This window comes from Electrophorus electricus, unplaced genomic scaffold (assembly GCF_041902795.1).
Source record: "Electrophorus electricus isolate QZ-2024a unplaced genomic scaffold, ASM4190279v1 Scaffold177, whole genome shotgun sequence".
In the NCBI taxonomy this organism is placed as follows: Eukaryota; Metazoa; Chordata; class Actinopteri; order Gymnotiformes; family Gymnotidae; genus Electrophorus; species Electrophorus electricus.
In genome coordinates this window covers 59,511-84,847 of record NW_027658458.1, presented here as the reverse complement: position 1 = coordinate 84,847, position 25,337 = coordinate 59,511, and the positions used below count along the sequence as shown (strand labels likewise).

The window sequence follows — 25,337 nt, the reverse complement described above, 5'->3', positions numbered from 1 at the left end:
GGCATTTCCAGTCTCCACGGTCCCCTGCTCTGACCACATGTGTTTAAAGACGTCTCTCAAACAGTGGCTTCCTGAAAGGTCACTGGTCGTCTCAAAGGCAACTCACAACCTTTAAAGGTCTCCTCCTTTGTCCTCTCTTTAAGTGGCACATCAAAGAGCTTGTTCTTCCCGCCACTTCTCAATTACAAGTTCTGATCTGATGTCTGAATTGAAGCACCAGGATGCTTCAGGATCTGGGCTTTACAGCACTGTCTGATAGTATCACCACAGAACATCAACAGAAAAGCTTGCTTTGTTGAGTCTCGGCTGAGCCTCGGGGATCTTGGCTTTCATCAACCTAAGCCCCCAAGCACAGCCTTTTCCGGGTATCCATTGTAGCCTCCACGCACTGCTGCTCTGGAAGATCCACTGTTATGCTTGGCATTGGAGGTGAAGGGCCTGCTAAAAGGCTGGGGAGCTGTGTAAGTGTACTGGAGCCTGAAACACTTTAATAAGCTGAGGGTGCAGAAACTGCATCCTCTCAGGAGTGATGCATGCACTCAGCAGGCTAATCTGTAAAGGAACTATGTAGGTCCTTTCCTTGACCTGCCTCTTTCTCTCCCTTTGTCTTTCTGCCTCGCTCTCCCTTTCTCTCGCTCTGTCAATCTATCCCTTTTTCACTCTTTGCCACTTTCTGTAGTCCTCTCTTACTCCCATCCCCTCGTCCAGCTGAACGGAACAAAGCCAGAAGACCTTTCTGGAACTCCTGGATGTGAACTCTTCCTGCATTCATCGATACAGCAGATTTTTTCACCTTTAACTGTGTTTTCCCAGACAGCTTTACTAAAAGAGAGGAATATTTGACTGGATGTCAAGAATTTGAGCATTCTCCACCACCATTCGGAAGATTCACCCAGTATTCTGGTTGTGAACTCTCGGTTAGTTTAGAGGATGGAAAAGATCACCTGGGCATATATGAGTGGAATTTTATTTTATGTTAATAATGGAAGTTATCATTTGTTTTATACATGCAATGTCGTGTAATATATAAACATAAGCAAACATTTTTATTTTGAGCCAGTGATTTCAACGTTTTATTATTTTTTAAATTAAAAAACCTTGATTATTCTGGACCATTTTATTGGACATTGAATAAACCTGATTCTACCAGTTGCATTGCCAGTGGTGAATCATTGGAAATTCTCTTTAGTCTAGAGTTAGGTTTAATTAAGGTTTAGCAAACTGGCCCTCTTATGTTAGATAATAGTGTTATCAGACCAAATCTATTATGTTTTGCTAATGATTTTGTGTAATTTATGTTTCAAAAGCTTAATGCACAGTATAAAGAACATTCTAGCAGTTATCTATTCATAAGAACAGCCATGTAGCATGCAGGTATTATGAGAGTCTCTTTGTTGCTTGGAGCCTTGCAGCTCACAGTTACTGGTAGGAACACACAGACAGTGGGAACTATCCCAGAAGCCTATAGGACACAACCAAACAAAACACACCATGTACTCATTTACAAAAGAATAAACAAACATTTGCACAACAATGTAGCCAAGCTATTAAGCACTTTGAGGAAGGCTTGGTGATTACTTTTCAAGATAATATACTAACAATAATTCATTTTAAAATCTTAGCATCTGGTTTGTGCTGTCTACTGTAACTGTAAGTACAGCATTTCAAATGCCTTGAGAGCTTACTCATTTACAGTAGTGTCATTCCTAAACAAACAGTATTGTCTTCAGACCTATAGCAGCAAATGAGGTTTCCAATGCTACCACCTGCTGCACTGATGTAGATGAAACACTGGAGACAAACGAAACAGCCCCAAAACACCAGCTTTTAAGCACAGGGCCAAGGTCTACACCACAGAAAGCATGTGTTCTCCAGTGGAGCCAGGGGAATCTGGGCAGATCTTCTAAGAATGGCAGGTCTAACATAGAAATACTAATCTGGCAACATATTGTTTTAAAAGTGTTTCCCTCATGAGAAGATGTTCTTTTAGCCAAATAACAGACATTCACTTACCAAAGACAAAAGCAACAGAGGCATAACAGCCTAAGTTAAGAGCTAATTAATAACACTGCTGTCAAAACTGAAATCGAAAAGAAAAAAACAGACACACAGTGCCAGAAGAGGCTGCCATTGTGTTTGGCCTGGTGAATGGTCTACTTCCCCCTGTGTGGACTGAGTGAGGGGTGGACTTGGCCTCGGGAGTGCCTGCAGCACTGGGTGCCAGAGGGGCCTTGTCCCGCTGTCAGGCTAGCACCACGCTCATCCATCACAGGCACACCCCCTCCAGCCCACGTCCATCCTCCACCGGGGTCCATCCCAAATAAACAGCATCAGCCAGTGGCCGCATCTGCAGCCTGGAGGCTTACATTCCTGGGCCTGTGGTTACCATCTTTGAAGTGAAAAACTCCAGGCCCGTTCAGAAAAAGCTCTGCCTGGGCTGGAGCTCCCTCCAGACCCGTTCCCTTCTGGCCCACTCCGGAGCCCTGAAAGGTGAAGTGATAAAGGAACAGTTGGAAAAGTAAACACGCTTTTGATTATGTGAATAGATTGGAGCTCTAGGGGAGGAGGGACGGTGTGGGGACCAGAGCAGAGGCCCAGACACTCGGCCCGTCTCAGTGCCTTTATGCTGTTCTCTTCCCCACACACATAATTCTTGGGTCAGCATTTGAGAATAGTGTCTTCAATAAAAAAGCAGCGCTTGTTATTCAGACCGCTCCTTTCCCACAGGATTCCCCAACAACTGATGCTTGTGTGAAAAGTATTATTGCAATGGGTGTTACCCAAATTTAATAAGGTTTGTTATATAAAGTGAAATGATGTGATGTTCCAACGTCAAATACCTCCCAGGGCCTTTCCGGAGAAACATGAAATAAACGTAGAAATGGAAAGGTTTACAAAGGCTACATAAATAAGGCACTGCAGAATTACTTGTAAAATAATAAAATTGAACTTTTCACACCATAACAACATACCATAACAACACTAAACTAGTTACAACACTGTAACTGTTTACATATAAAACACTGTTGACATAAATAAACCAAATTCATATTTTCCATCATATTTTTCCATGTTGTGCTGTTGTCTAAAGAAACGGTTGGATTCTTGTGTTGACCTTTGTGGATTTCTAATGTATAGTTCTTGCATTGTAAAACCATCCTGAAATAATCTCACCTCAGTTTGCCCATGGAAAATGTCCAGCCCGAGTATTTCTTGTGAAAAACGCTTTGGGGTCAGTGAATACGCAGCTAGAAAAATAGTGAGGGTGTAAGTGTTCCCTAACTTTCAATTGATAGAAAAACCAAATGCAGTGAGTCTGAGGTACAATAATGACTTCCATGTGGGACCTCACCCAAGCTTATGAAGGATAATTTCAGCATAAAAGGCCCAAGCAAACTTGGCAATCACTGACTCTGAGGAACAAAGGCTCCAGCCTGCAAAGGTGTCAAACAATTACCACACTAGGTAAAGACACAAATAACCTTCCCTGCATCCCAAGGCCATGGGTCTGACTCATAAAACCTGGGCCTACTGGAACAGAAAGCATTGAGGAGATGAAGTGGGCGAAGCCCTAGAACCGAGCCCCAGCTCCCTGCAGCACACACGGCCTCATGACCCCTCACGACCTCCACCCGTACTCCAGCTAAATGCTAACAAGCTCAACCCTCGTGGGTCTGGATCTCGTATGACGAAGGGAGGCAATGAAGTAACATAGCATTCCCAAGCAAGCCCACTCAGCAAACAAATGGAAAATCAAGCAGACTTCTGTGGCAACCATTTTTCCCCCTTTACTGAGCGCTTGTAGTGGGTCATTGTAAATGATAGCACTCAGCAAACCACTGGCCTCCTGCTCCAAAAGCAGGAGAAGATGGAGGACACAATCCTAAGAGCTGTTCTTGAAGAGCATGCACAACATAAACAAGCTCTGCGAGCAGAGGCTCTTTATCACTGGGCCAGAAAACTATGCTTATTCCAGTTCTGGTACGGTACACAATTATACACATATAATCTTTCAGACACAAGTATAACCTCCCAATATGATTTACTGTGAGGGTACAACTAAGTGTTATGGCAACCAACAAAGTCTGAACATAAACCAAACTATTCCTTAGAAAGGAACTCAGCGTTTGATGTGCAACATGTTCAAAGATGCTAGTCCAATGCACATTTAAGCAGAGCTTTCTATCTAGTCTCTATAGACATGTTACTCACAAATACACAAGGAAGGAGATATTTATGGACTGTAACTGTTCTCACGGTGTGAAAGTGCCCTGATTAGGAAGTGACAGTAAGCATCACATTACATAATAAGATAAGTGAAAATCTGTCAGATCTGAGCAAAAGCAGCCTGGTCAGAAGCCCCATTTGGTCTTCTCATTATTGCAAATGGCCTGAATATGATGAAACCTGAAAGCACTGGAATCCTAACAAACAGAACATCTCACACTCTGTCCTTCATTTCATGTGGGAGCACTTTGGCCGTTTTAAGGATGTGCTGTTTGGGAGCAACGATGTGGTCCATCAGCAGTAGGACGACCTGCGGTGAAGTCTTGACAACATGCATGAGCCCTACAAGTGCGTCTGAGGGAAAACAGAGGGGAAAGCATTTAGAGAGAGTGTGGAGAGTGATAGTAAACACGTGGCATACGATCGACACCTAGGCACGCAAGCACAGCCTTTGATCTTCCAGTCAGGACAGTCCGAGCACCGCCAGCCCGACCACTTTCACAGAGCATCAGTGGGAAGAAACCCAGAGATGGAAAAAATCACAGTTCCTACAGCCTCCTCCAATGAGCAGGCTCCCACAGCGGAGCATGTGCCCTTGGGTACTACTATCATGACTGGTAGCACTTAGATCACTGTGAAAAAATGAGAATGTCTGAATTAATACCATTTGAGGTCAAAGGGTATGTGTAGGGTGAGTGACAGCAAGCTGTGTATGGCAGAATGTTTTTGTTTGTTTTTTGCTTTGCTGCATTTTTCTTTCACTTTTTGGAAGTTTAGTTTAAACATTTATTCTGTTACAATTTATTGATCACCAATTTCAAAATGTATCAAAAATGTAAATGTTTGTATTGCAAAATGTAAAGTAATGTAAAGCATTGCTATATTAAAGTAACACAATCTGATTACTTTCTGTGTTTTTTTTTTTTCTTCCAAAGAGTTTTGGAACACTTTTCCCATACAGTGCTAGCCAGTATGAAACATGGCAGTGCCTCTGTGCAGACTTATGAACAATTCAGATGTGTAAAACATGTCCCTTCTTCAGATGTCCGGCATTGCTGAGTCCCTGTGCTGCAGAATGGCCAGCCTGCACGCTTGTTAATTCGGTAGGCTCCTCCCAGACAAGTACGGAATGTTATGGCATTAGTGAAAATGACTCCAAACTCTTTGTGGAAAATACTGAGTAAAACACACCTCAGCGATAGAACACTTGTCTATTTCACCATTTTGCCAAAGAAAGTGCGTAACTTCTGGTTAAAAATTGGTGTACCTTGGAAAGCGCATGATAATCCAGGTTCTTCGCTCCAACGGCATGATAAACAGAGTGAAAACAGGAGTTTCTCACTTTATAATGATAACAGAACATATGACAATTGTAGTGTTAGTGACTGGCTGTTTGGAATCCAGTGATCTACTATTTGTCAACTGAACATGAAAGATGTGTAACTTAATCAAGGTAAATTTTACTTAACATATATAAAATTCATATGACCCAAATAAAGTGTCCATGAAAAGCTAATCTTGCCTTATCATTGGGAAAGCCACAGCTCAGGATAAAAATCTTGTAATAAAGCTAGTATCACTCAAAATGCTTAGTGTGCAGTAATGAAAGCAAAGAAAGGCATGAAGTGTACCAGAAAAAGTTTGCAAAAGCACGTCTGTCTCCAGTCAGTAATTGCAAGGAAAGACCACACCCAGTGTAGGAAGACAACACGTTCTGCGTGTTTTAAACCTTCAAAGGCTAGAGTCAGTGCCTATGTTGCTGAAGTGCGACAACAGCCGGAACCATACACTCGTTAATATATACAAGGAACCATTTAGGGAAGAAAGAGAAGAACAAAGGAAAATAAGGAGTAAGTTATCCTTGTCAAGTTGTAATGGAACACTTCTAGTAATCTTTAAATTTACCAGTAATCTTTTCTGTAACGGTAACAAAATACCTTGCTTGTATACTGATGTAACATCATTACATGTATTTGAGAATAGCACAAGTCAAACTTAGCATTCACCAGGTGGAAATGAATGAGTCCCTCTGAAGCACACCTACTGACTCTTGAGCACATGCCTTGAGCATTAAAAGGCAACATCATCGTCACCAGAACCACTAGATAATGATATTCAAACAAAGCAACCCATTTTAAATATTTTAAGAGGAAGCTATGATACAGAACTCTGATAAGATGTATATCTCTGCTGAATGGACACTTTGATGTGCAGACAGACATGGCCCCTTCATTGCAAGGAGTCGAACTTCTTAACTGAGAGAGAAAGGCAAACTTTGGAACTAAACCTGGGCTCAAAGCCTGACAGCGCATCACACAAACAAGATTAGTGCTCAAAGCTCAATGAAAAGTAAGAATAGCATCTGTCTGAATTAAAGGCAGTTTTCAGGCTTGACATCCAGGAAAGCTTTAAGGGCCTGTTAAAACATCCCACTGAACTTTCTGCAGCAGCATTAATAAGATCTGATAACTAATCAGGGACAGCGAGTGTGGGGATTGTATATCCTGGTAAATCCAGGAGGAATGTAAACCACTGAGGCTCTCAAAGGAGGCCTGTGGCAGCTGGGAACATGGGAAGCCCAGCGAGCAGACAGACATCCGGATCATATACTCCTTTTATTTGCTGTTTTAAGATCAAATTATGGTTAAAAGAATTTCACACAGATATTAGACAGTTCATGTGCTGAGTTCATTATGGTAATAGGACATACTTTCATGTCTCCTTGTGACTTACTCATAGTGTACCAATATGCTGGCAATAAAGCTAATGTCAGAGTTTTAAGACTTTACATTTTTCTCACCCTCTTATTGTTAATGCTGTTCAGTAGAACTATTGGTAAACATCTAAAAAACACAATTAAATCTTAAATCTCTCCTCCAGTTGTATTTCTTTGCTTATGGTCAATGAGAAACACTGTCTCTCTCTCACACACAGTTTCACTTAGGTAGTGTTTGAAATTAAATGTGCTGCATGGTGATGCATTGCAAACTTAAATAATTTCAAACACGCAATATGCACGTATATACACGTACACATGTTTATGTACACACAATCACATACTGCATGAAAGCAGCCCTTCACCACAAACAGCACATGAAATATTCAGGAAAGGACCTGTGTGAAAGCCCTCCCTATGACTCAGATGCACACTCAATGTGTTAAAGTCTGCACACCTCAAAATATCTGTGTTAAAGCGACACTCAGGCTCCCCACAGTAATCAATCTGTTAACACCGCAGGGCTGCATAGTGAGCCGTGAATCCAGAACTTCCCCTGCAAATGCGGCTGTAAGGATGGAGGTGCAGCTGTCACACTCTGGTAATACAAGCCCTTATTAGTGTCCATTAGCCTGTCCTGAAACTAATAAGAGATTGTCAAATCCATCCAAACATTCAGAAAAAAGCAGCACACAAATAAGATAATGCAGCAAATGGTGATCTTAATGCAATGGTCAAGCAGAACAGCAATAAGTTGTCACATCCATTTTCAGTACAGGGTGATCAGGATGAAGCAGTTTCAGTTACTGCAATGCTGCAAAGTAATTGATAGAATTTATCCAAACATAAATTAGGGATTTATTAAGTTGTTAACTTAGTCATTAATTTACTCCCTCATCCTCTCACTTACTCATGTTGTCTTGTCGTTATCACTGCACATTAAAGTAACACGACGAATCACTTGTCAGTTGCCAGGTTTACATACTACAAATGGTGCTGGGATTGATCAAGCGTCGGAGTGGTCACCTTCGCGGTTGTCAGTCTCGTGCCAAACCACAGGCTAGAAAACCAGCCAACCAAAACGCACGACCATGCACAACTATTTGACATGTATGGTCAGGCCTCAGACATCAGCTTTGTATTTAGTTTCACTAGAAGAATCATTTTGGCTGCTTCTATGGTTCATTCCACTCTTGGGGTAAAATGAGAAAGGGCGAAATCACATACGTTATACATGATGTGCACTGGGCAAATAACAGATCGGGAAAAAATCTCACTAAAAATCTCAAAGGGATTTTTCAAATTCTTTGATCAACACCGATTACAGAAACATTTCATTAAAAAAAGAAATGTAATTCAACAAAGTTGTTGTTATTGTTGTTAGTAAGAATTATAATAAATGTCAGTTGACTACTATGAAATTTACAATGGAACTGACATTGGCCATTTCCTTTGCTTATAAAATTATTACAGTCTTTTTGTGTTTTGGGAAATGTATAATTTACACAAATAATAAATGCACAAATAATACAAATTTCAGGAAATATTAATTCAAATCATTTTCTGGCAATATAATACCCTATAACAAATTACATATAAGATGCAGTGCAATTGTGTTATTTCATATATGTGTAAACCGTTATCATGTACACCTTGCAGTATTAGACAAACAGTAAAACTAAAACCTGTTTTTCAAATACCAGACCTCAGTTCATGGCTGTTCTGTGAGCTAACTCCCATCTACAATAACAGTAAAAGCTAAGCAGTGTGTTTAAGTAGCACATCATACTAATGAGAAAATCACTGTTCCCTCCAGTTTTACATTAAACATGTAAAGAGCAACAGTACACTTATCCTGTATTGGAAATAGGACCCAAAATGTTTCTTATCGTATTTGGGGCGTTAATAAGTTTCAGGCTCTTGATCAAATCATGGTTATAATCCCTTCATAATATATGTTTATCATAGATTGCTATGATATTATTAAATTACTCCATATTTTTCTTTTTCCAAGGCAGGTTCACACATTTACATACACTCATCTACTTGAATAGTTTCCAGTCATCAATAATCACACATCCAGAGCATTAGAGAGTACACAACAACATACCAAAATTCCCAAACATCTCAGCACCCAGTCGGAGTGGGGAGGCCAGACACATAGCACTTTATGAGGTATAGTGATTTCTCTTGGGAGCCAGCTTAACTCAAATAATACCACAGGCAGGATTGAGTCTCACTCTCTGCAAGCCAGCTGCCAGCCAATTTATTATCAGCCCTCTCAACCACAGCTCTTTCCACAATTATACATGCCAGACAAAATATATAGCTTAGAATGCATACTCTGAGACAGCTCTCTCTGTAATGAACTTAGCCATTGAAATGTTAACATTCTTACTTAACTTGACATTCTGAATGTGACATGGCATAGAAAACACTGCCCACACTATTAAAAATGCTGGTGTAGAGGAACATACAACATTTTAAAACTTTTAAAATCTTTTTATTACACACACACACACACACACACACACACACACACACACACACACACACACACACACACACACACCTCCAGCCCCACTGTCCTGGATGCCAAACACACATTTTGTATGTCTCCTGACGAGGTGATACAGAGAAGTGTTTCACAAGCTTAACTGCTTCAAGATGCTCCTTGGGGATGCCTGCACCATAGATCACTCCCCTCTCCTGCACAGAACACTCATGTTCCTCTCCTGCACAGAACACTCATGTCCCTCTCCTGGACAGAACACTCATGTTCCTCTCCTTCTGCACAGAACACTCATGTTCCTCTCCTGGACAGAACACTCATGTCCCTCTCCTGGACAGAACACTCATGTTCCTCTCCTTCTGCACAGAACACTCATGTTCCTCTCCTGGACAGAACACTCATGTTCCTCTCCTTCTGGACAGAACACTCATGTCCCTCTCCTGGACAGAACACTCATGTCCCTCTCCTTCTGGACAGAACACTCATGTTCCTCTCCTGCACAGAACACTCATGTCCCTCTCCTGCACAGAACACTCATGTCCCTCTCCTGCACAGAACACTCATGTTCCTCTCCTGCACAGAACACTCATGTCCCTCTCCTGGACAGAACACTCATGTCCCTCTCCTTCTGCACAGAACACTCATGTTCCTCTCCTGGACAGAACACTCATGTTCCTCTCCTTCTGGACAGAACACTCATGTCCCTCTCCTGGACAGAACACTCATGTCCCTCTCCTTCTGGACAGAACACTCATGTTCCTCTCCTGGACAGAACACTCATGTCCCTCTCCTGGACAGAACACTCATGTCCCTCTCCTTCTGGACAGAACACTCATGTTCCTCTCCTGGACAGAACACTCATGTCCCTCTCCTTCTGGACAGAACACTCATGTTCCTCTCCTGCACAGAACACTCATGTCCCTCTCCTGGACAGAACAATCATGTCCCTCTCCTTCTGCACAGAACACTCATGTCCCTCTCCTGGACAGAACACTCATGTTCCTCTCCTTCTGCACAGAACACTCATGTTCCTCTCCTGGACAGAACACTCATGTCCCTCTCCTGGACAGAACACTCATGTTCCTCTCCTTCTGCACAGAACACTCATGTTCCTCTCCTGGACAGAACACTCATGTTCCTCTCCTTCTGGACAGAACACTCATGTCCCTCTCCTGGACAGAACACTCATGTCCCTCTCCTTCTGGACAGAACACTCATGTTCCTCTCCTGCACAGAACACTCATGTCCCTCTCCTGCACAGAACACTCATGTCCCTCTCCTGCACAGAACACTCATGTTCCTCTCCTGCACAGAACACTCATGTCCCTCTCCTGGACAGAACACTCATGTCCCTCTCCTTCTGCACAGAACACTCATGTTCCTCTCCTGGACAGAACACTCATGTTCCTCTCCTTCTGGACAGAACACTCATGTCCCTCTCCTGGACAGAACACTCATGTCCCTCTCCTTCTGGACAGAACACTCATGTTCCTCTCCTGGACAGAACACTCATGTCCCTCTCCTGGACAGAACACTCATGTCCCTCTCCTTCTGGACAGAACACTCATGTTCCTCTCCTGGACAGAACACTCATGTCCCTCTCCTTCTGGACAGAACACTCATGTTCCTCTCCTGCACAGAACACTCATGTCCCTCTCCTGGACAGAACAATCATGTCCCTCTCCTTCTGCACAGAACACTCATGTCCCTCTCCTGGACAGAACACTCATGTTCCTCTCCTTCTGGACAGAACACTCATGTCCCTTTCCTGGACAGAACACTCATGTCCCTCTCCTCCTGGACAGAACACTCATGTCCCTCTCCTGGACAGAACACTCTTCCTCTCTTCATAGCATACACACGTTATGGCTGACAGATCTGGGGTGTGTCTGTATCTCTGTGAGTAAAGCAGTTTTGCTCTTTGCATAGCAGACAAAATCAACAGTCCCATGGATTCAGAAACATTAACAGTCAGTTAAGCAACAATACTAGTGTTGGTATTGCAAAATATGAAGAAACAAGCTGAACAAATGAATGGCATTGTTACCAAAGATACTGTTGTCCCATTTGGAACTGGTCCACAGCACTGGCACTAGTACATGACACTGAAAAGATGAAAATAATGGCCCATGAATTGGAAGGCACTGCGAGAGGAAACGAGAGAAAGAAGAGGCGAGAGAGGCTGTACCTTGGCAGGTGACTCCTCGATCCTCATAACCAGTGTTGCACAGACATTTCCCAATAGGCACCAGCCATTCTCCCTCTGTGCTGCAGTACATTTTTGGTGGGTCCTCTTCCTTGGAGTTGTTCACGCAGGAGCCCCTCACCTCTACTAATGACTGAGTGTCCATTGGCACAGTGTCTGGGAACATGGCCAGATTTCTCACTGTGAAAGGGCACTTTTTAAAGTACACCCGCACTGACACCAGAGCTACACAGGCCCCCACATCCTGGAAGGCCAGGTAAAAGCCTTTCTTGGTCATAGGACCCACCTCTCGCACTTCTGTGTTGAGCTTAAGGATGCGATCACCCAGGTCCATTTGAGTGAAACTCTCATCAGCTGCGATGGTGTCTATTTTAGAGAACTGGTGTTCCCGGAACTTACTGCCCTGGTCTTCATCAGTCTCCAGGTAGTGCAAATTGAAAGTCTCTTTGCAGGTCCCCAGCACCAGAGGGATACTGTTGCAGTCTCTCAGAGTGAACTTGAGTTCCACATAGATCTTTTGGGCAGAATTACGAGGGATCCAATTGGTCCTCAGCCAGTTGTTTTGGCTGTACTCCATGACATTGCACACCTGGAAGGTCCTGATAGGAGTGTAGTGCTCGTCCACCCCACTGATCTCCTCCCACTGGGAAAAAGACAGGGAACAGACATGGTCATCAGGGAACACTTCAAAGCCATAGACCACTGAGGTCCATTATAAACTTCAACACAAAGTAAATCACAATGCAATGCATATCACATGAGAGCTGGGCTAATTTATGTCTCAAATACAGTTACATTTAGAATAATGAATCGCTTCAAATCAATATTTTGTCCTTTCTTCTATAATTAATTTGTAACATAATGAATAGCCTCTAACAATGTTGTAAAGTGTGTTTGTATCACAGACTTCATCATGTGAGAGTTGGTGTCCAAAGACATTGTGGTTTAGAATCATGAGGCCTTCAGGTTTAAAATATACAAAGGAGAATAAATGAAGAACTTAGAAGCTGTGTTTCCTATTACAATAATAGAGCACAGCCTGGCTCTCCTTCAGGCTGAAGTTTATGAAAGCCCATGGCGGAGTAAAGCAAGCCTTCTTTAGTAGCCCTAAGCTGTTCATTACCAGACAGAACAAGTGTGCTCTCAGACCGAAGAACTGCTTCATTTCATCTGTGGCTGTACTTAATGAAATGCCCGTTTAAAATGTTTTAAAGACAATTTTACTTCTACATTTGCACAGCTTAGAAGACTTCTTTAGAATTTTATGCATGATATTTTATCATATGTCATGCCATCATCACCATGCAGTAAGGTATATCAAAGATGGATATTGACATTGGTACAGAAGTGCAGTAAAATGTCATCTTGTCAAACCGTTGTCCTTTCACATACGGAAATCTCACATTAAGATGTACTGGAGTTGAGGTTCAAGTTGTGTTAAGATGATATATGTAGATTCTTAAAAACCAGAAATGTTTTCAGTTTCCAGAGTAAGGCTTTGCTGTAGCATAAACTAAACTTTTCAAATGTGACCATTCGGTCAGTGTATCTGTTACAAATACCCATACAACAGTGACACACATTGATTGCCCCTAATTTCTGGCAGTCTTTCAACAATATAGAGTGGTTTATGCATAGAATTACACATATTGCTTAATTAAGGATAACTTTTAATAGGCACCAATTTCCAAGCATGACTCCACTAATTAATTTAATTAATATCAGATCCAGAAGATCTAGATGAAATTCTGGAATAGGGCCCTAAAGCCTTTGTTTAAAACAGTAGCTGCAGCTAGCTGACAAAATTGCATGGTATATCTGCAGATCCTGCAGATTGCAGATATCACCTAGTTGCTATGACCACAGCTGAATGAAATGTTTTTGATATCATGTGCTTCATAGTGGACAACTGTGATGCAAAGTAGAATATATTACTGGAAAATTTAGGTGGTGATTTGTCTAAATTACTTTCATACATTGAGGATTTGTGTGTGTGTGTGTGTGTACGTGTGTGTGCTGCCTGCTTGTGCTAGCCAGCACACTTGATGGCCCAAATGAAACCCAGGTGCTTGGGCTGCAGTGTATTATCATATTGCCCAGAAAGACTGCACTATAACCATAGCTGCCAAAGCAAATGAAATGTCATATAAGATATGTAGATCACACATTTGAGAACATCATATTACAGGACCTGTCTTCTACACTGTATAACATCATCATGGCACAAGCCCAGGCATATAGAAAAATAGTATGGCACTTTAAGCAAAGGCCTAAGCTTGGATGTTTCTTTCAATTGGTACCTGTTCCTACAAGATAAACTCTCAGAGCATCATTACCTCTCCACTTTCCAACTTAGCACTATTTAGGCAGACTAGCAGTCTAGCAAATATTGCTTCACAACTGTAATATCCCTCCAGAGAGGAAAAGCAACGGGGAAATGTGAAAATCGACAGTTGGTTCATTTGGTGGGGATTTAGCCAAACTCCCCTCACGTACACATACAGTGAGGACAGGCCAACTGGTAAATACTTTCACTTAATAGATTCCCTGGCACAGGTGGACATAGCAGAGCAGAGTTTATGTTTCAGAGATATGTACAAAAACCATAATCCTCCTCTAACATTACATCCTCCTCTAGCATTAGTTAGAGAAGACTGACATTTAGGTCTTCCTTCACCTAGCATCACATACTGTACATACATATTTTCTGTACGTACACACATACCAGACAAACGTTTCTCTACAAAAACTAAGGACCAACTAAAGCCCAGTTTTATTGTTTCATAGACTTTTCCTTTATGAAAAAGCCTTTTTGTTTTTGCTTTCTTTATAACCTTTTCTTACGTAACTGAGTGTTTGCTATACTAGGCCATCATGACAACTGTGGCCTGTCAGTCAATGCCTTTCCATCACTGTTTTATGACTGTGGGACCATAAGACGTGAACTACCCATTTCACCCACTACAGACATGTGATGTGCTAATCCCAGTTTATACAACATCTTTTCTCGGCACTTTATACAGCCGGGCACCTTTCACTTTCATGACACTAAAAAAAGAAAAAGAAAAAAATCTGTTATGAGAACAAGATCTTTGAAATGAGTCTGAGTATTACACTGACATTTTTGACTTTCCAGAAATATGGGTATTAGCTGACTGAAAAGCACAATTAGAAAAGTGAGTTTAGAAATGTAATATGAGAATTCATTGAGTTCATTGCCTAATTTGTCTCAATGGATTATAGTGCAGCATACTGGACATGGACTGGTATGGTCCTTCCAGCAAATTATAGAGTTACTTATTATTTGAAACGTTCTATGAAATGGAAAGGAGATACTATTTCTCTGTACACAGAAAGTTCCATGAAACAATTCCTTTTGGTTTTGAAACATGAGCCTCATGAGTTTTTTTTTGTCCACCACTGTATGACAAAAAATTCATAATTTATTCAACAAACATAAATGGGTTAAAACAGAGCTAAAGTCATGCCACCCAAGGATTTAATGACTCCAAACATTAAATGACATTCCAAGTCCCTAATCCGCAATGGATCATCAAGCCATAATCTTCAACCCTATGCTCCCTGGCACAGACAATTTCCAGAGTGGCACCAGACTACTAGAGAGCCTTGCAGGCAGTAAGGCACAGCCTATCACTGGGTAAATGTGGTGCAAAACACAGTTATCTGCTGGCAGAGAATAAAGAAGGACTGATGTAATTTGGAGGGGTCATAATAAACAGCGCTGCATGTTTAAAGAGTCGTCTACACTGATCTGATTTAGATTTACTGTCCTTATTCCAGAAGGTGGCCATACAAGGAACGTCCGAGGGGTTTATCCCTTAATTTGCTTTAACCACTCCGATTTGTGCTTACACCGGCAGAAGGCGGGTGCTCCATCCATCAGTGTCAGTGCCGTGCCGCTACATTATTTGAAAGAATTTTCGAGGGCAAGGCTCTCAGGGGGAACGATTTATTGGGACAAACTAGGGGAAAGCCATGAGTAATTACAAGTAATTCACCTTGAAGACTTGATTTTCTGCATTCTCTTTCACTACTGATGACAATGGGACTCGCAAAATAAATCTGTGTACTTAGATATACAGCAGAAAGCAACTGGAATAGTTCAACTTCCATTCAGCCTGTTTAAACATTCATGACTGTTTAAACCATGCTTGTTTAGATTTAATACCAGTAACCTTAGCAAGAAATAAATGTATATTTTCAGTACTCAAACATTTGGCATGGAACACAGGCATATTTTCTCACTTCTTGTTTTCTCCCTTTTCCTTTATATTTTCTTCACACCCAACATAAGCTCTATAACTGACAGTGCGAACAATTAAGAGAACAAGGGGAACCATCTTTGGCAGCTATATGGAACAAATCACTGGATTACCCTCAAGCAACTGCCCGCAAGTAATTTTAACACTTAATAAAGTTTTTTAAATGGTTTGAGTAGCCCATGAGACCAATTCATAGTATAAGAAATAAACATGGCCATTACTGGACACTATGACCTTGGAACTTTGGAAACAGAATAAAATTAGTCTGGAGACTTGCTAGTCTTTTGTGGTTTTGGGCTGTGTTATTATGTTTGATTATTCTAAATGTTATTTTTGCTCTGCATATTACAATGTGTTTCCTATGATTTTTTGCTATAAACAGGGGTTTTTAAAATATCCTGAACTTTGTGTTTAATCTCCACTGGTTTCTTATGTTCCTAGGTTTGAAGAACAACAACAAAAAAATATTTTTTTAAAATCTAAAATTTAAAAAAATTAGAATTTGACTACTGTATATTTTGTGGGCATCCTGCACTAAAGAGAATAATTTAACACTGTCATACATACCCCATGTGATGGATATGATATCCATCCCAGCTCCCCCTGGCTTGCTTTGGAATCCAACAGGTTAACTGCAGGAAAAGAGAAAGACAAAGAAAAAAGTCAAATGAGCATCTATCCTTGTTAGCCTCAATTACCCTCCCACTCGTCCCTCAGGAGACGAGAATGCTCTGACCAGCAGAGTATTTATTCAGCTGCACTGGTCTCATGGCACCATCAAATTAAACAAACAGTGAAAGCCTCTTCTCTCAGTAGATCAGACCCATCCTGTTGCAGACTCAGGGATAAGAAACGTTACCCCCATCAAGAGGTCATTTCAGCTGCAATCCCTCTACCCTGGTAACAGTATGAGGCTACCAGTGGGTGGTGGTATCTCAAATGACGATATCTACACTATCCTTTTTTGTGTGGGTTTGTGTGTCACTTCACTGATAGGAATCTTTAACAAGGCAAGTAGTGCACAAATGGTTCCCATTATCTCACGAGCATCATCTGAATGAAATCCAATATTTGTTATAATTTTGTAAGCTGTGAAAAGACACTAATCTTTCTATACACTCAGGCTTTGTATATGTAGGTTAATTTGAATGTTCTGAAATAAAGAATTAGTGGCATTATCTGTAGATAGTTGTGTAATAGATGTTTAATATCTGAAGCTCAAGGCTGCAGTTTGTGTTTGTGGGGTCAGTGATTCTGTACTCTGTCAGGTCTTGTTTAATGACGTCCATAAAGGGTTAAACACTAACTAGAACACTATCTATCTACTTTTCTCTCTCTCTCTCTCTCTCTCTCTCTCTCTCTCTCTCTCTCTCTCTATATATATATATATATATATATATATATATATATATACATATACACACACACTATACTATACTATACTATATATATATATACATATACACACACACTATACTATACTATATATATATATATATATATATATATATATATATATACATATACACACACACTATACTATACTATACTATATATATATATATACATATACACACACACTATACTATACTATACTATATATATATATATATATATACATATACACACACACTATACTATACTATACTATATATATATATATACATATACACACGCACTATACTATACTCTATATATATATATATATATATATATATATATATATATATACATATACACACACACTATACTATACTATACTATATATATATATACATATACACACACACTATACTATACTATATATATATATATATATATATATATATATATACATATACACACACACTATACTATACTATACTATATATATATATACATATACACACACACTATACTATACTATACTATATATATATATATATACATATACACACACACTATACTATACTATATATATATATATATATACATATACACACACACTATACTATACTATACTATATATATATATACATATACACACACACTATACTATACTATATATATATATATATATATATACATATACACACACACTATACTATACTATACTATATATATATATATACATATACACACACACTATACTATACTATATATATATATATATATATATATACATATACACACACACTATACTATACTATATATATATATACATATACACACACACTATACTATACTATATATATATATATATATATATACATATACACACACACTATACTATACTATACTATATATATATATATATATATACATATACACACACACTATACTATACTATATATATATATATATATATATATATATATATATATATATATATATATATATATATAACACGATATACACTGTTCCACAAAAAAAGAAAAGAAAAAAAGAAAAGAAAGGTAAAATTAGGACAAAATGGTGAGTCTATAAATCTTAAAATTGCAGTACTCTATAAAAGATCTGAGTTAGGAAAATATCTGAAAAGACACCTTAATTCTTGTGACAAACTCTTGACATCTCTCCATCTCCTGCTCTCCTTAGCTTGACTGCTGTTTGACTGAGCAAAGCTCTCGCACACACAAAGAGAACAAAGACTGCCATCGATGTACAATAAATGCATAATCACAGCTGACATGTGGAGCACTAAGCCTGGTGCCCATACCCAGGATTAATCGCTATGCTGCTCACTCGAACTGGACCGTTTGCCAGCAAACATTTAACCCCCCCAATGCCCCCCTCAAAAAACAATAGCACAGAGAATAAGCAAGGGCACTGCCAAGGTCACACATGAAGAAACAGACATTTTAGCAGAGCGGCTCAGTAAAATATGTTTTATTGGGAATCCATTCATTTTATAAGCAAAATCTAACAGTGCATCTAAAAATGTGACATGAAGCATGGCAAGTATTAAAACCAAGAAATCCTGAGTCAGACCTGCATAAAATAACAGAGAGTGGTGCCTCTTTGTCCTGGTGAACACTGGATATCTGGAGTAAAACAAAGATTTGAGAGCCCATTATCAGATTCCAACACAAAACTCCAAAATTGGGGGCTTACCTGAGCTCCAGCCAAACAGCTGGCTGTTCCCAAACAGTAGACCAATTCCTATTAACTGTAATAAAGATATCTGCTTATGTCAGATAATGGCCACTCTATCCAGCTCCATTGGTTCCAATTTACATTTCTCAATGAGGCGAGCCGATGTCTCAAATTGAGCCGACCGGGGGAATTTGAGAACAGAAAATTAGATGGCTATACTGGTGAGGCACATTCTCCAGCTGTAGGAGCAGGAAATCACAGCCAAAGACACCACCCACCCAACCACACACTCAGCAGTGGGGAACAACAGGCAGCTCCTCTAAGTCCAACAGAGCACCGCCTTTGTACGGTAACTCAACTTATTATTAGCAATTCCATTGCTCGTCCATGGGAACAAACAAAACAAGGCAAAACAGGTAAATCAATACAAGAGAGACAATAATCTAAGATCACAACCACAGGCTGCCCATGGGCGTCCGTGGTCCTGCTAAATCATCCCTGCAACAATAACTATTGTTTTCCTTTCATCAGTGCAAAGCACCTTCATGGAACACAGCAGCAGTGAGAAAAAAACAAAGGTTCTATTTCACGAAATATCCAAAGACAGTCCACAGTCCTCTCTCTCCAACACTCACAATATCAATTATGGCTGCTAAGGGCATAACAAGTACACATGTTTAATAGCTTTCTGGAAAAATATTAACATACCATTGTTAAAAAGTCATTGTTAAGTTAATTATGATCTGAATATGCTTAGCAAGAGAGCAATATGGTCTCCGAGGATAAACTCAACTTTTTTGCAGTAACCTTTTTCAGTAACCTTTTTCAGGTAGCTAATTAAATCTGTTTTTGAATTAAGATGGGAATCAGTAGACTCAGTTGGCGCAGCAACCCTGAAGAGCAGCACACAGGGACAAGAGCTGCTAAGGCCTGGTTTAGGCAACACTGTGAGTGTGGAGAACACATGCTGGAGCTGGGGACCATTTTCAGAGGATTTTAGAATGAAGCAGAGAACATTTAATTGGCTTGGACAACAATTCGCAGTGATCTCCCAACATCTAAGCAACATCTAACAACAACAGCCTCTCCAAGATAAGCAATTATATGTGTCCTTCTATACATGCATGTATTAAATGCTGTGTTTCCTTTTCAAATCAAATGTTTCAGTATGTGCGTCAGATACAAAAACATTGAAAACTATACTGTTGCTTTACAACAGACACATGAAAAGTCAATTTTGGATGAGTTTTAAAGTTTAGCTGAACTGTATCTTTTTAAATGTTTAAAAATAAACATGAAAAGTTTAGGAAAATAACACCTTATATAGGTACAACTAAGACATCATCACAGGTCACACCTACATTGGCATGGCTGTAATTAAGTATTAAACTTTCAGGAATGAATAATTCAGCTGTGTCTTGGTGTGTCTGCTGCTCCAGCCAATGCGCAGCTTCTCTCTTGGTCAGCTCCTTACGAGTTCCCGAGAATCCTCCTCCCGCACGCCAGCACTGGCCCAAGCAGACTGCCGGCCCAAATGCACTATGTGTAAGCAACGTTTTGGCACCTCTGAAAGGTACAATTGCTCATGAAACACAGGCCTTCCCAGTGGGGACCTAACGCACCTCCATGTCCCCTGACAGCCAGCGCATGTGTCAGGACTAGCAGTCAGCGCTGGGTATCGGTTTGCACTAGCAACATCCAATATATGTGAATGCATGTATCATATGTGGAAATTAAATTAGTTTGATGCTTTGATTATGGTAAAAATATATAGAATTAAATTATTTGTAGGTTTTTTTTTTTGTTAAGGTACAAGTGATATTTATCTCTTATTTGTCTTAAACAAAGTATCCCATATATGTTTAAAAATGTATGGCCAGAGTATGGACAGTAGGAATTAAAACCTTTTTCCACAGGTTTGGCTAAGTTGAACTTAACTTATATAGTGTTTTTTAAAAGGCAGAAAAATATTTGCTTCTTTAAATAGAAATATGTTTGTGTAGGCAGCCAGCCCAGATTAACGAAAATATAAAAACGAGTTCCTGCTTTTTTTCCTGCCATATGCTGTGTATTATAAAGGAAAATAACAATCTGGCAGGTGAACTACTAATCGTCCTGGAACTATTTATGAAATTTTGCCAGTATTTATACAACCAGTTTTAAACAAGAACTAAACTATTAAACTATTTCAAGTATTTGAACAAAAAAAAAAAAATCACATTTCTAACAGAAAGAAATCAAGCATGTAAAATTACAAAAATGTTGCACATGTAGTACAAATCTTTCAGCAAAAAACTAAAACAGTTATTTCCACTATATACTTCGCCTGATCTCTATGCGCTTTTGCGCACCACACCGCAAAGCAGTCCGGAAATTACATAAACCCAAATCATAAAGCATAAACACATTTCTTCAACTAGTTGGATTAATTCAGACCAGATGATGCAATAAACTCGTATAAATGTATAAAATAAACTGCGCGTGTTTTGGATCTTCCTTTTGAGGTGGAAATTAAATGAAAATATCGAGAAAAATCTTCGATACTTTCATTTATAACAATACTAATAACAACAATAGTAATAGTGATGGTTACAGGTCACAACAGACACTTTTTCTCATGTTTCCTAAGACCACTATTGAGCTATCAAATTATATCAAATCAAATCAAATGCATTTTTATAGCGCTTTTTACAACAGATGTCACAAAGCAAGTTTACTAATGTCCAAGTCCAAGCTCCCAGTGAGCAAGCCAAGGGCGACAGTGGCTATAACCTCTAAACCCAACCAGAATAAAGCGAGGTTGTCTTCGTTTAGGCCTAATGACAAACGGTTAACATCTTTTCCAAGCCGAACTCCATATGCGATGTTTTATCATTAATACAGATACTATAGCCTATAGCTTTATCTTATGCTGCGTTCCAACTACGACTGTATGCTATGATGAACTGTGATGGGTTTCCCAAAAGTACCGTAGCACGGAGATCATAGATAACTGGAGAATGACAGTCGCTCTCTCGTTTAAGATGAGCTTCACCCTACGAACTGTTTGGGAAACGGGGCCCTGTTTTGTATTCCGGTCATACATACCGTACTTCCAGTCACATAGAGAAATTTCAGAGAGAAAAGCTACTGATTATAAAGCTAATTCTATCGTGCTGAGAAACTTGTCACCTTATTCTCGGACAGTGATTTGGCACTTTATTTGAGAACCGCTGAGATTCTAACTGACCTTAGAAAAAAACTAAAATGTCTACTCTAAGCACAAAAACGTTCAATAATTCCAAGATCTAATCTTTAAAAAGATTATCATTGGCAGTTCGTTAGTTGAAAGTTAACAGGAGTCAGAAACAACCGCTACAATAACTGTATAATGTAATTAAGTACACAAGGTTTCCATCTTTCTATCTATCTATCTATCTATCTATCTATCTATCTATCTATCTATCTGTCTATCTATCTATCTATCTATCTATCTATCTATCTATCTATCTATATATATATATATATATATATATATATAAGTAAATTACTTATAAGTATATAAATAAATGTTTTTTTTATTTTTTATTTTTTACATTTTTTCCCAACTTTTAAATTAATTAAGAGACTGAAAAGCTGAGGAATGGGACTTTCCTCCAACTTACATTAATGAATGTGCATATGGCTCTATACTGACACTCACTGGTGAGATTTTCGTTCTTGACGTGCACAAACTACAGAGTATAATCTCACAACTAAAACAGTTTAAAACTTCAAATATAACTTGACAGGAGAAAATTATTTTTTCTCATTGGATCACTGCTGGGCATCTGGGTGAAGACTATGTGAATTAAGCTTAAACAGAATCGACAGACGAAAGAAAGAAAGATTCAGAAAGTCGTTCATATGAGCAGGTATTTGTAGTCTAACCTACTGTGCTTTTATGGTAAGTCTCACTTGTCAGTACAGCAAAGGTCTGTTTTAGCCTCCGACATTATAAACTAGGCCATAAGCTCAGGCTATAACCGAGAGCATGTGCACCAACTGAAATTTAGAAATTCGGTAACAAAACACCAGAGGCAATTGAAATGACAAAACTCAGTTCTGGAAGTGTTGTAAACATTAAGTGATATTACCCTTAAAACGATTTACTGGAAACACTATAATTACCAAAGTAAAAATTTGAACTGATCACATTTTCTACAGGAGACGAAAAAATATATACTAAAATAACGTATACATTTGGCGGTGGACTAACAAGATACAACTTTATAAACATCTTTTAGTATTTGTTACTTCGTAGGTAATTAACTTTTTCTAGTCTTTTATATTAGACTCAGTCTTTATGTTCGGTCGATGACTTTAAAGAACAATCATATTAGTCTAATCTCAGTTTTGCGTGAAGAAGAAACAATCAATGGCAAAAAAAATCTCTAACGTTTGTTTCACATTACTTGTTTATTTGCGGTTGTATGGTATTGCCAACCAGCTTCGTTTACTGTAACCTACTAGTGGATTATGTAGGCCATGAGTAATTAATAGAAATAACGTCTCAACTATGGCGTAAATATTGTTTAATTATGTAAACAGTTGCTGAAGTGAAATCATTTGTGACCATTTCAAAGTATTTTTAAGTAAATGCTGTGATCAACAGTTTCCCCGTTGAGATGAGATGCACATACAAGCTGCATACTGTGCCAACGCAAAGATCTTATCCTAAACCTTTACCCTTTTATTGCTTATACTCAGGACAAACATGCACATGTACGCCGTCCACTTGAGCCTTTATTTTTACTTTAATGTACTAGTCATAAAAGTCAAATAATTGGTGCTGCAATAAGCAAATGGCATTCTAGCCCAAGCTAAGGCCGCAAAGTGTAAAGCATGCTAAGTCATAATGTTTATGGTTGGTTTCATTTGTTTCATATATTTACATATATATAGACGACAGTATTACCAACTTTATTTAAACCGATACATAATTTGTGAAGTGACAACTTCATGAAGCGAAAGAATGAGGCGATCTGCTTTGAACGAGCGTAAGCTATGCCTTTGTCCAATCAACTAAACTGCTTTTTTTTTGGTTGGTTGAAACCCATGATAAATTCAATTTGTTTCACTAAACATATATAAGGCATAAAACGAGTTTGAAATAGACAGTTTATGAATTACTCATTTGGCTAACATTGCGCGATCACATACTTATCGATCGGTGCAATGTATATGTCATCATTAAATGAATGAATTAAAACCAAAGACAATTGTCTATCTACAGAAAAATAGCGGTAGCGCACAGACACCATACGTCCTCATGAGTGGTCGGAATTCATTTATTTTCATGTGCTGTTCAAGTCCCCTAAGTTAACACAGCCTCCTGCGAAATGAATGGCATTCGTTATTCGATACGTCAACCCAGATAAACCCAGTTTGGCTCCAGAACCGACGACAACTCGAGAATACTGCTTCACAGTCAACTCCGAACTAAAGTACACCATGAAATTCACATATTTTTCTAAGTTAAAATTTCTGGAGGACGAACACCGAACTGTTTGCAGTCAAATGTTCCATGTAGCTTAATCAGATGTGTCAGGACGACTTTAAGGAAAAACCGTCAGTCCCGTTAGTCCCGTTAGTCTCCGTCGCAGGATAGCCTACGCTGGGATGAAGCGTACACTTATATCCCACCCCAGGTCTCTCATGGCAAACGTCGTCTTACCTTCATTGGAAGGATAAATGCTGAGTTCGGCGCGGAAAATAAGGGTGAAGACGAAAAGATAAAGCATTGGGGTCTTGCAATCCATGATGGCAATTCAGAGGACAACGCGAGGCGCATAACTCCATGAAGCACGCCACTGATGTGAGGGCTCCCGTGCCGACACAAGTTACCATTCTCGGCTCAGGGCTGATGTCAAGTTTGACACCGGAGACGAGGAGGAGTCTCTCGCTCCCTCGTTCGCTCTTGCAGTCTCTTTTTCCGCTGGGTCCTACGTGCCAGACCACGAGTCTTAGAGTTATCAGAAGAATTCAGATATTGTGCACAAGGAACGTAAAGACGAGAGCACGTTGCAACACATTCCATAAGTTTAGTCCCTTTCTCCTCCTTATAAAGACGAAAATACATAAAACCTTGTAAATATATTCTTATGTGCTATTTTGAACTTGAGTTTTAGCTATTACTAGGGGCCTGTACATCGTCTGCATGTCCATCTCTGGTCTTGAAGGACTATAAGTCCAGCGGTTTGACTATTTCCCTCCTCAAGCATGTGATTCACCTAATCAGTTAAGTACTAAGTTTAGTAGCGGTGTTAGTGCAGGAAAATCACCAATGCTGCACTCTGG

General features: G+C 39.4%; 1 protein-coding gene across 2 annotated transcripts; it reads right to left on the bottom strand.

The window, feature by feature from the left end:
* On the bottom strand, positions 1-24,922 carry LOC145655116 (ephrin type-A receptor 3-like). Of its 2 annotated transcripts, XM_081708899.1 has the most exons (4): positions 24,715-24,921; positions 16,512-16,576; positions 11,644-12,304; positions 1-2,483 (listed from the first exon to the last, which is right to left on the bottom strand). In XM_081708899.1, the coding sequence occupies exons 1-4, from the start codon at positions 24,797-24,799 to the stop codon at positions 2,383-2,385; spliced, it is 912 nt and encodes a 303-aa protein (XP_081565025.1). In that variant the 5' UTR covers positions 24,800-24,921; the 3' UTR covers positions 1-2,382. The 2 variants fall into 2 exon arrangements, with proteins under 2 accessions (XP_081565025.1, XP_081565023.1); XM_081708897.1 differs by lacking the exon at positions 1-2,483 and having other exon boundaries at positions 11,167-12,304; positions 24,715-24,922.
* Positions 24,923-25,337: the final 415 nt, after the last annotated feature.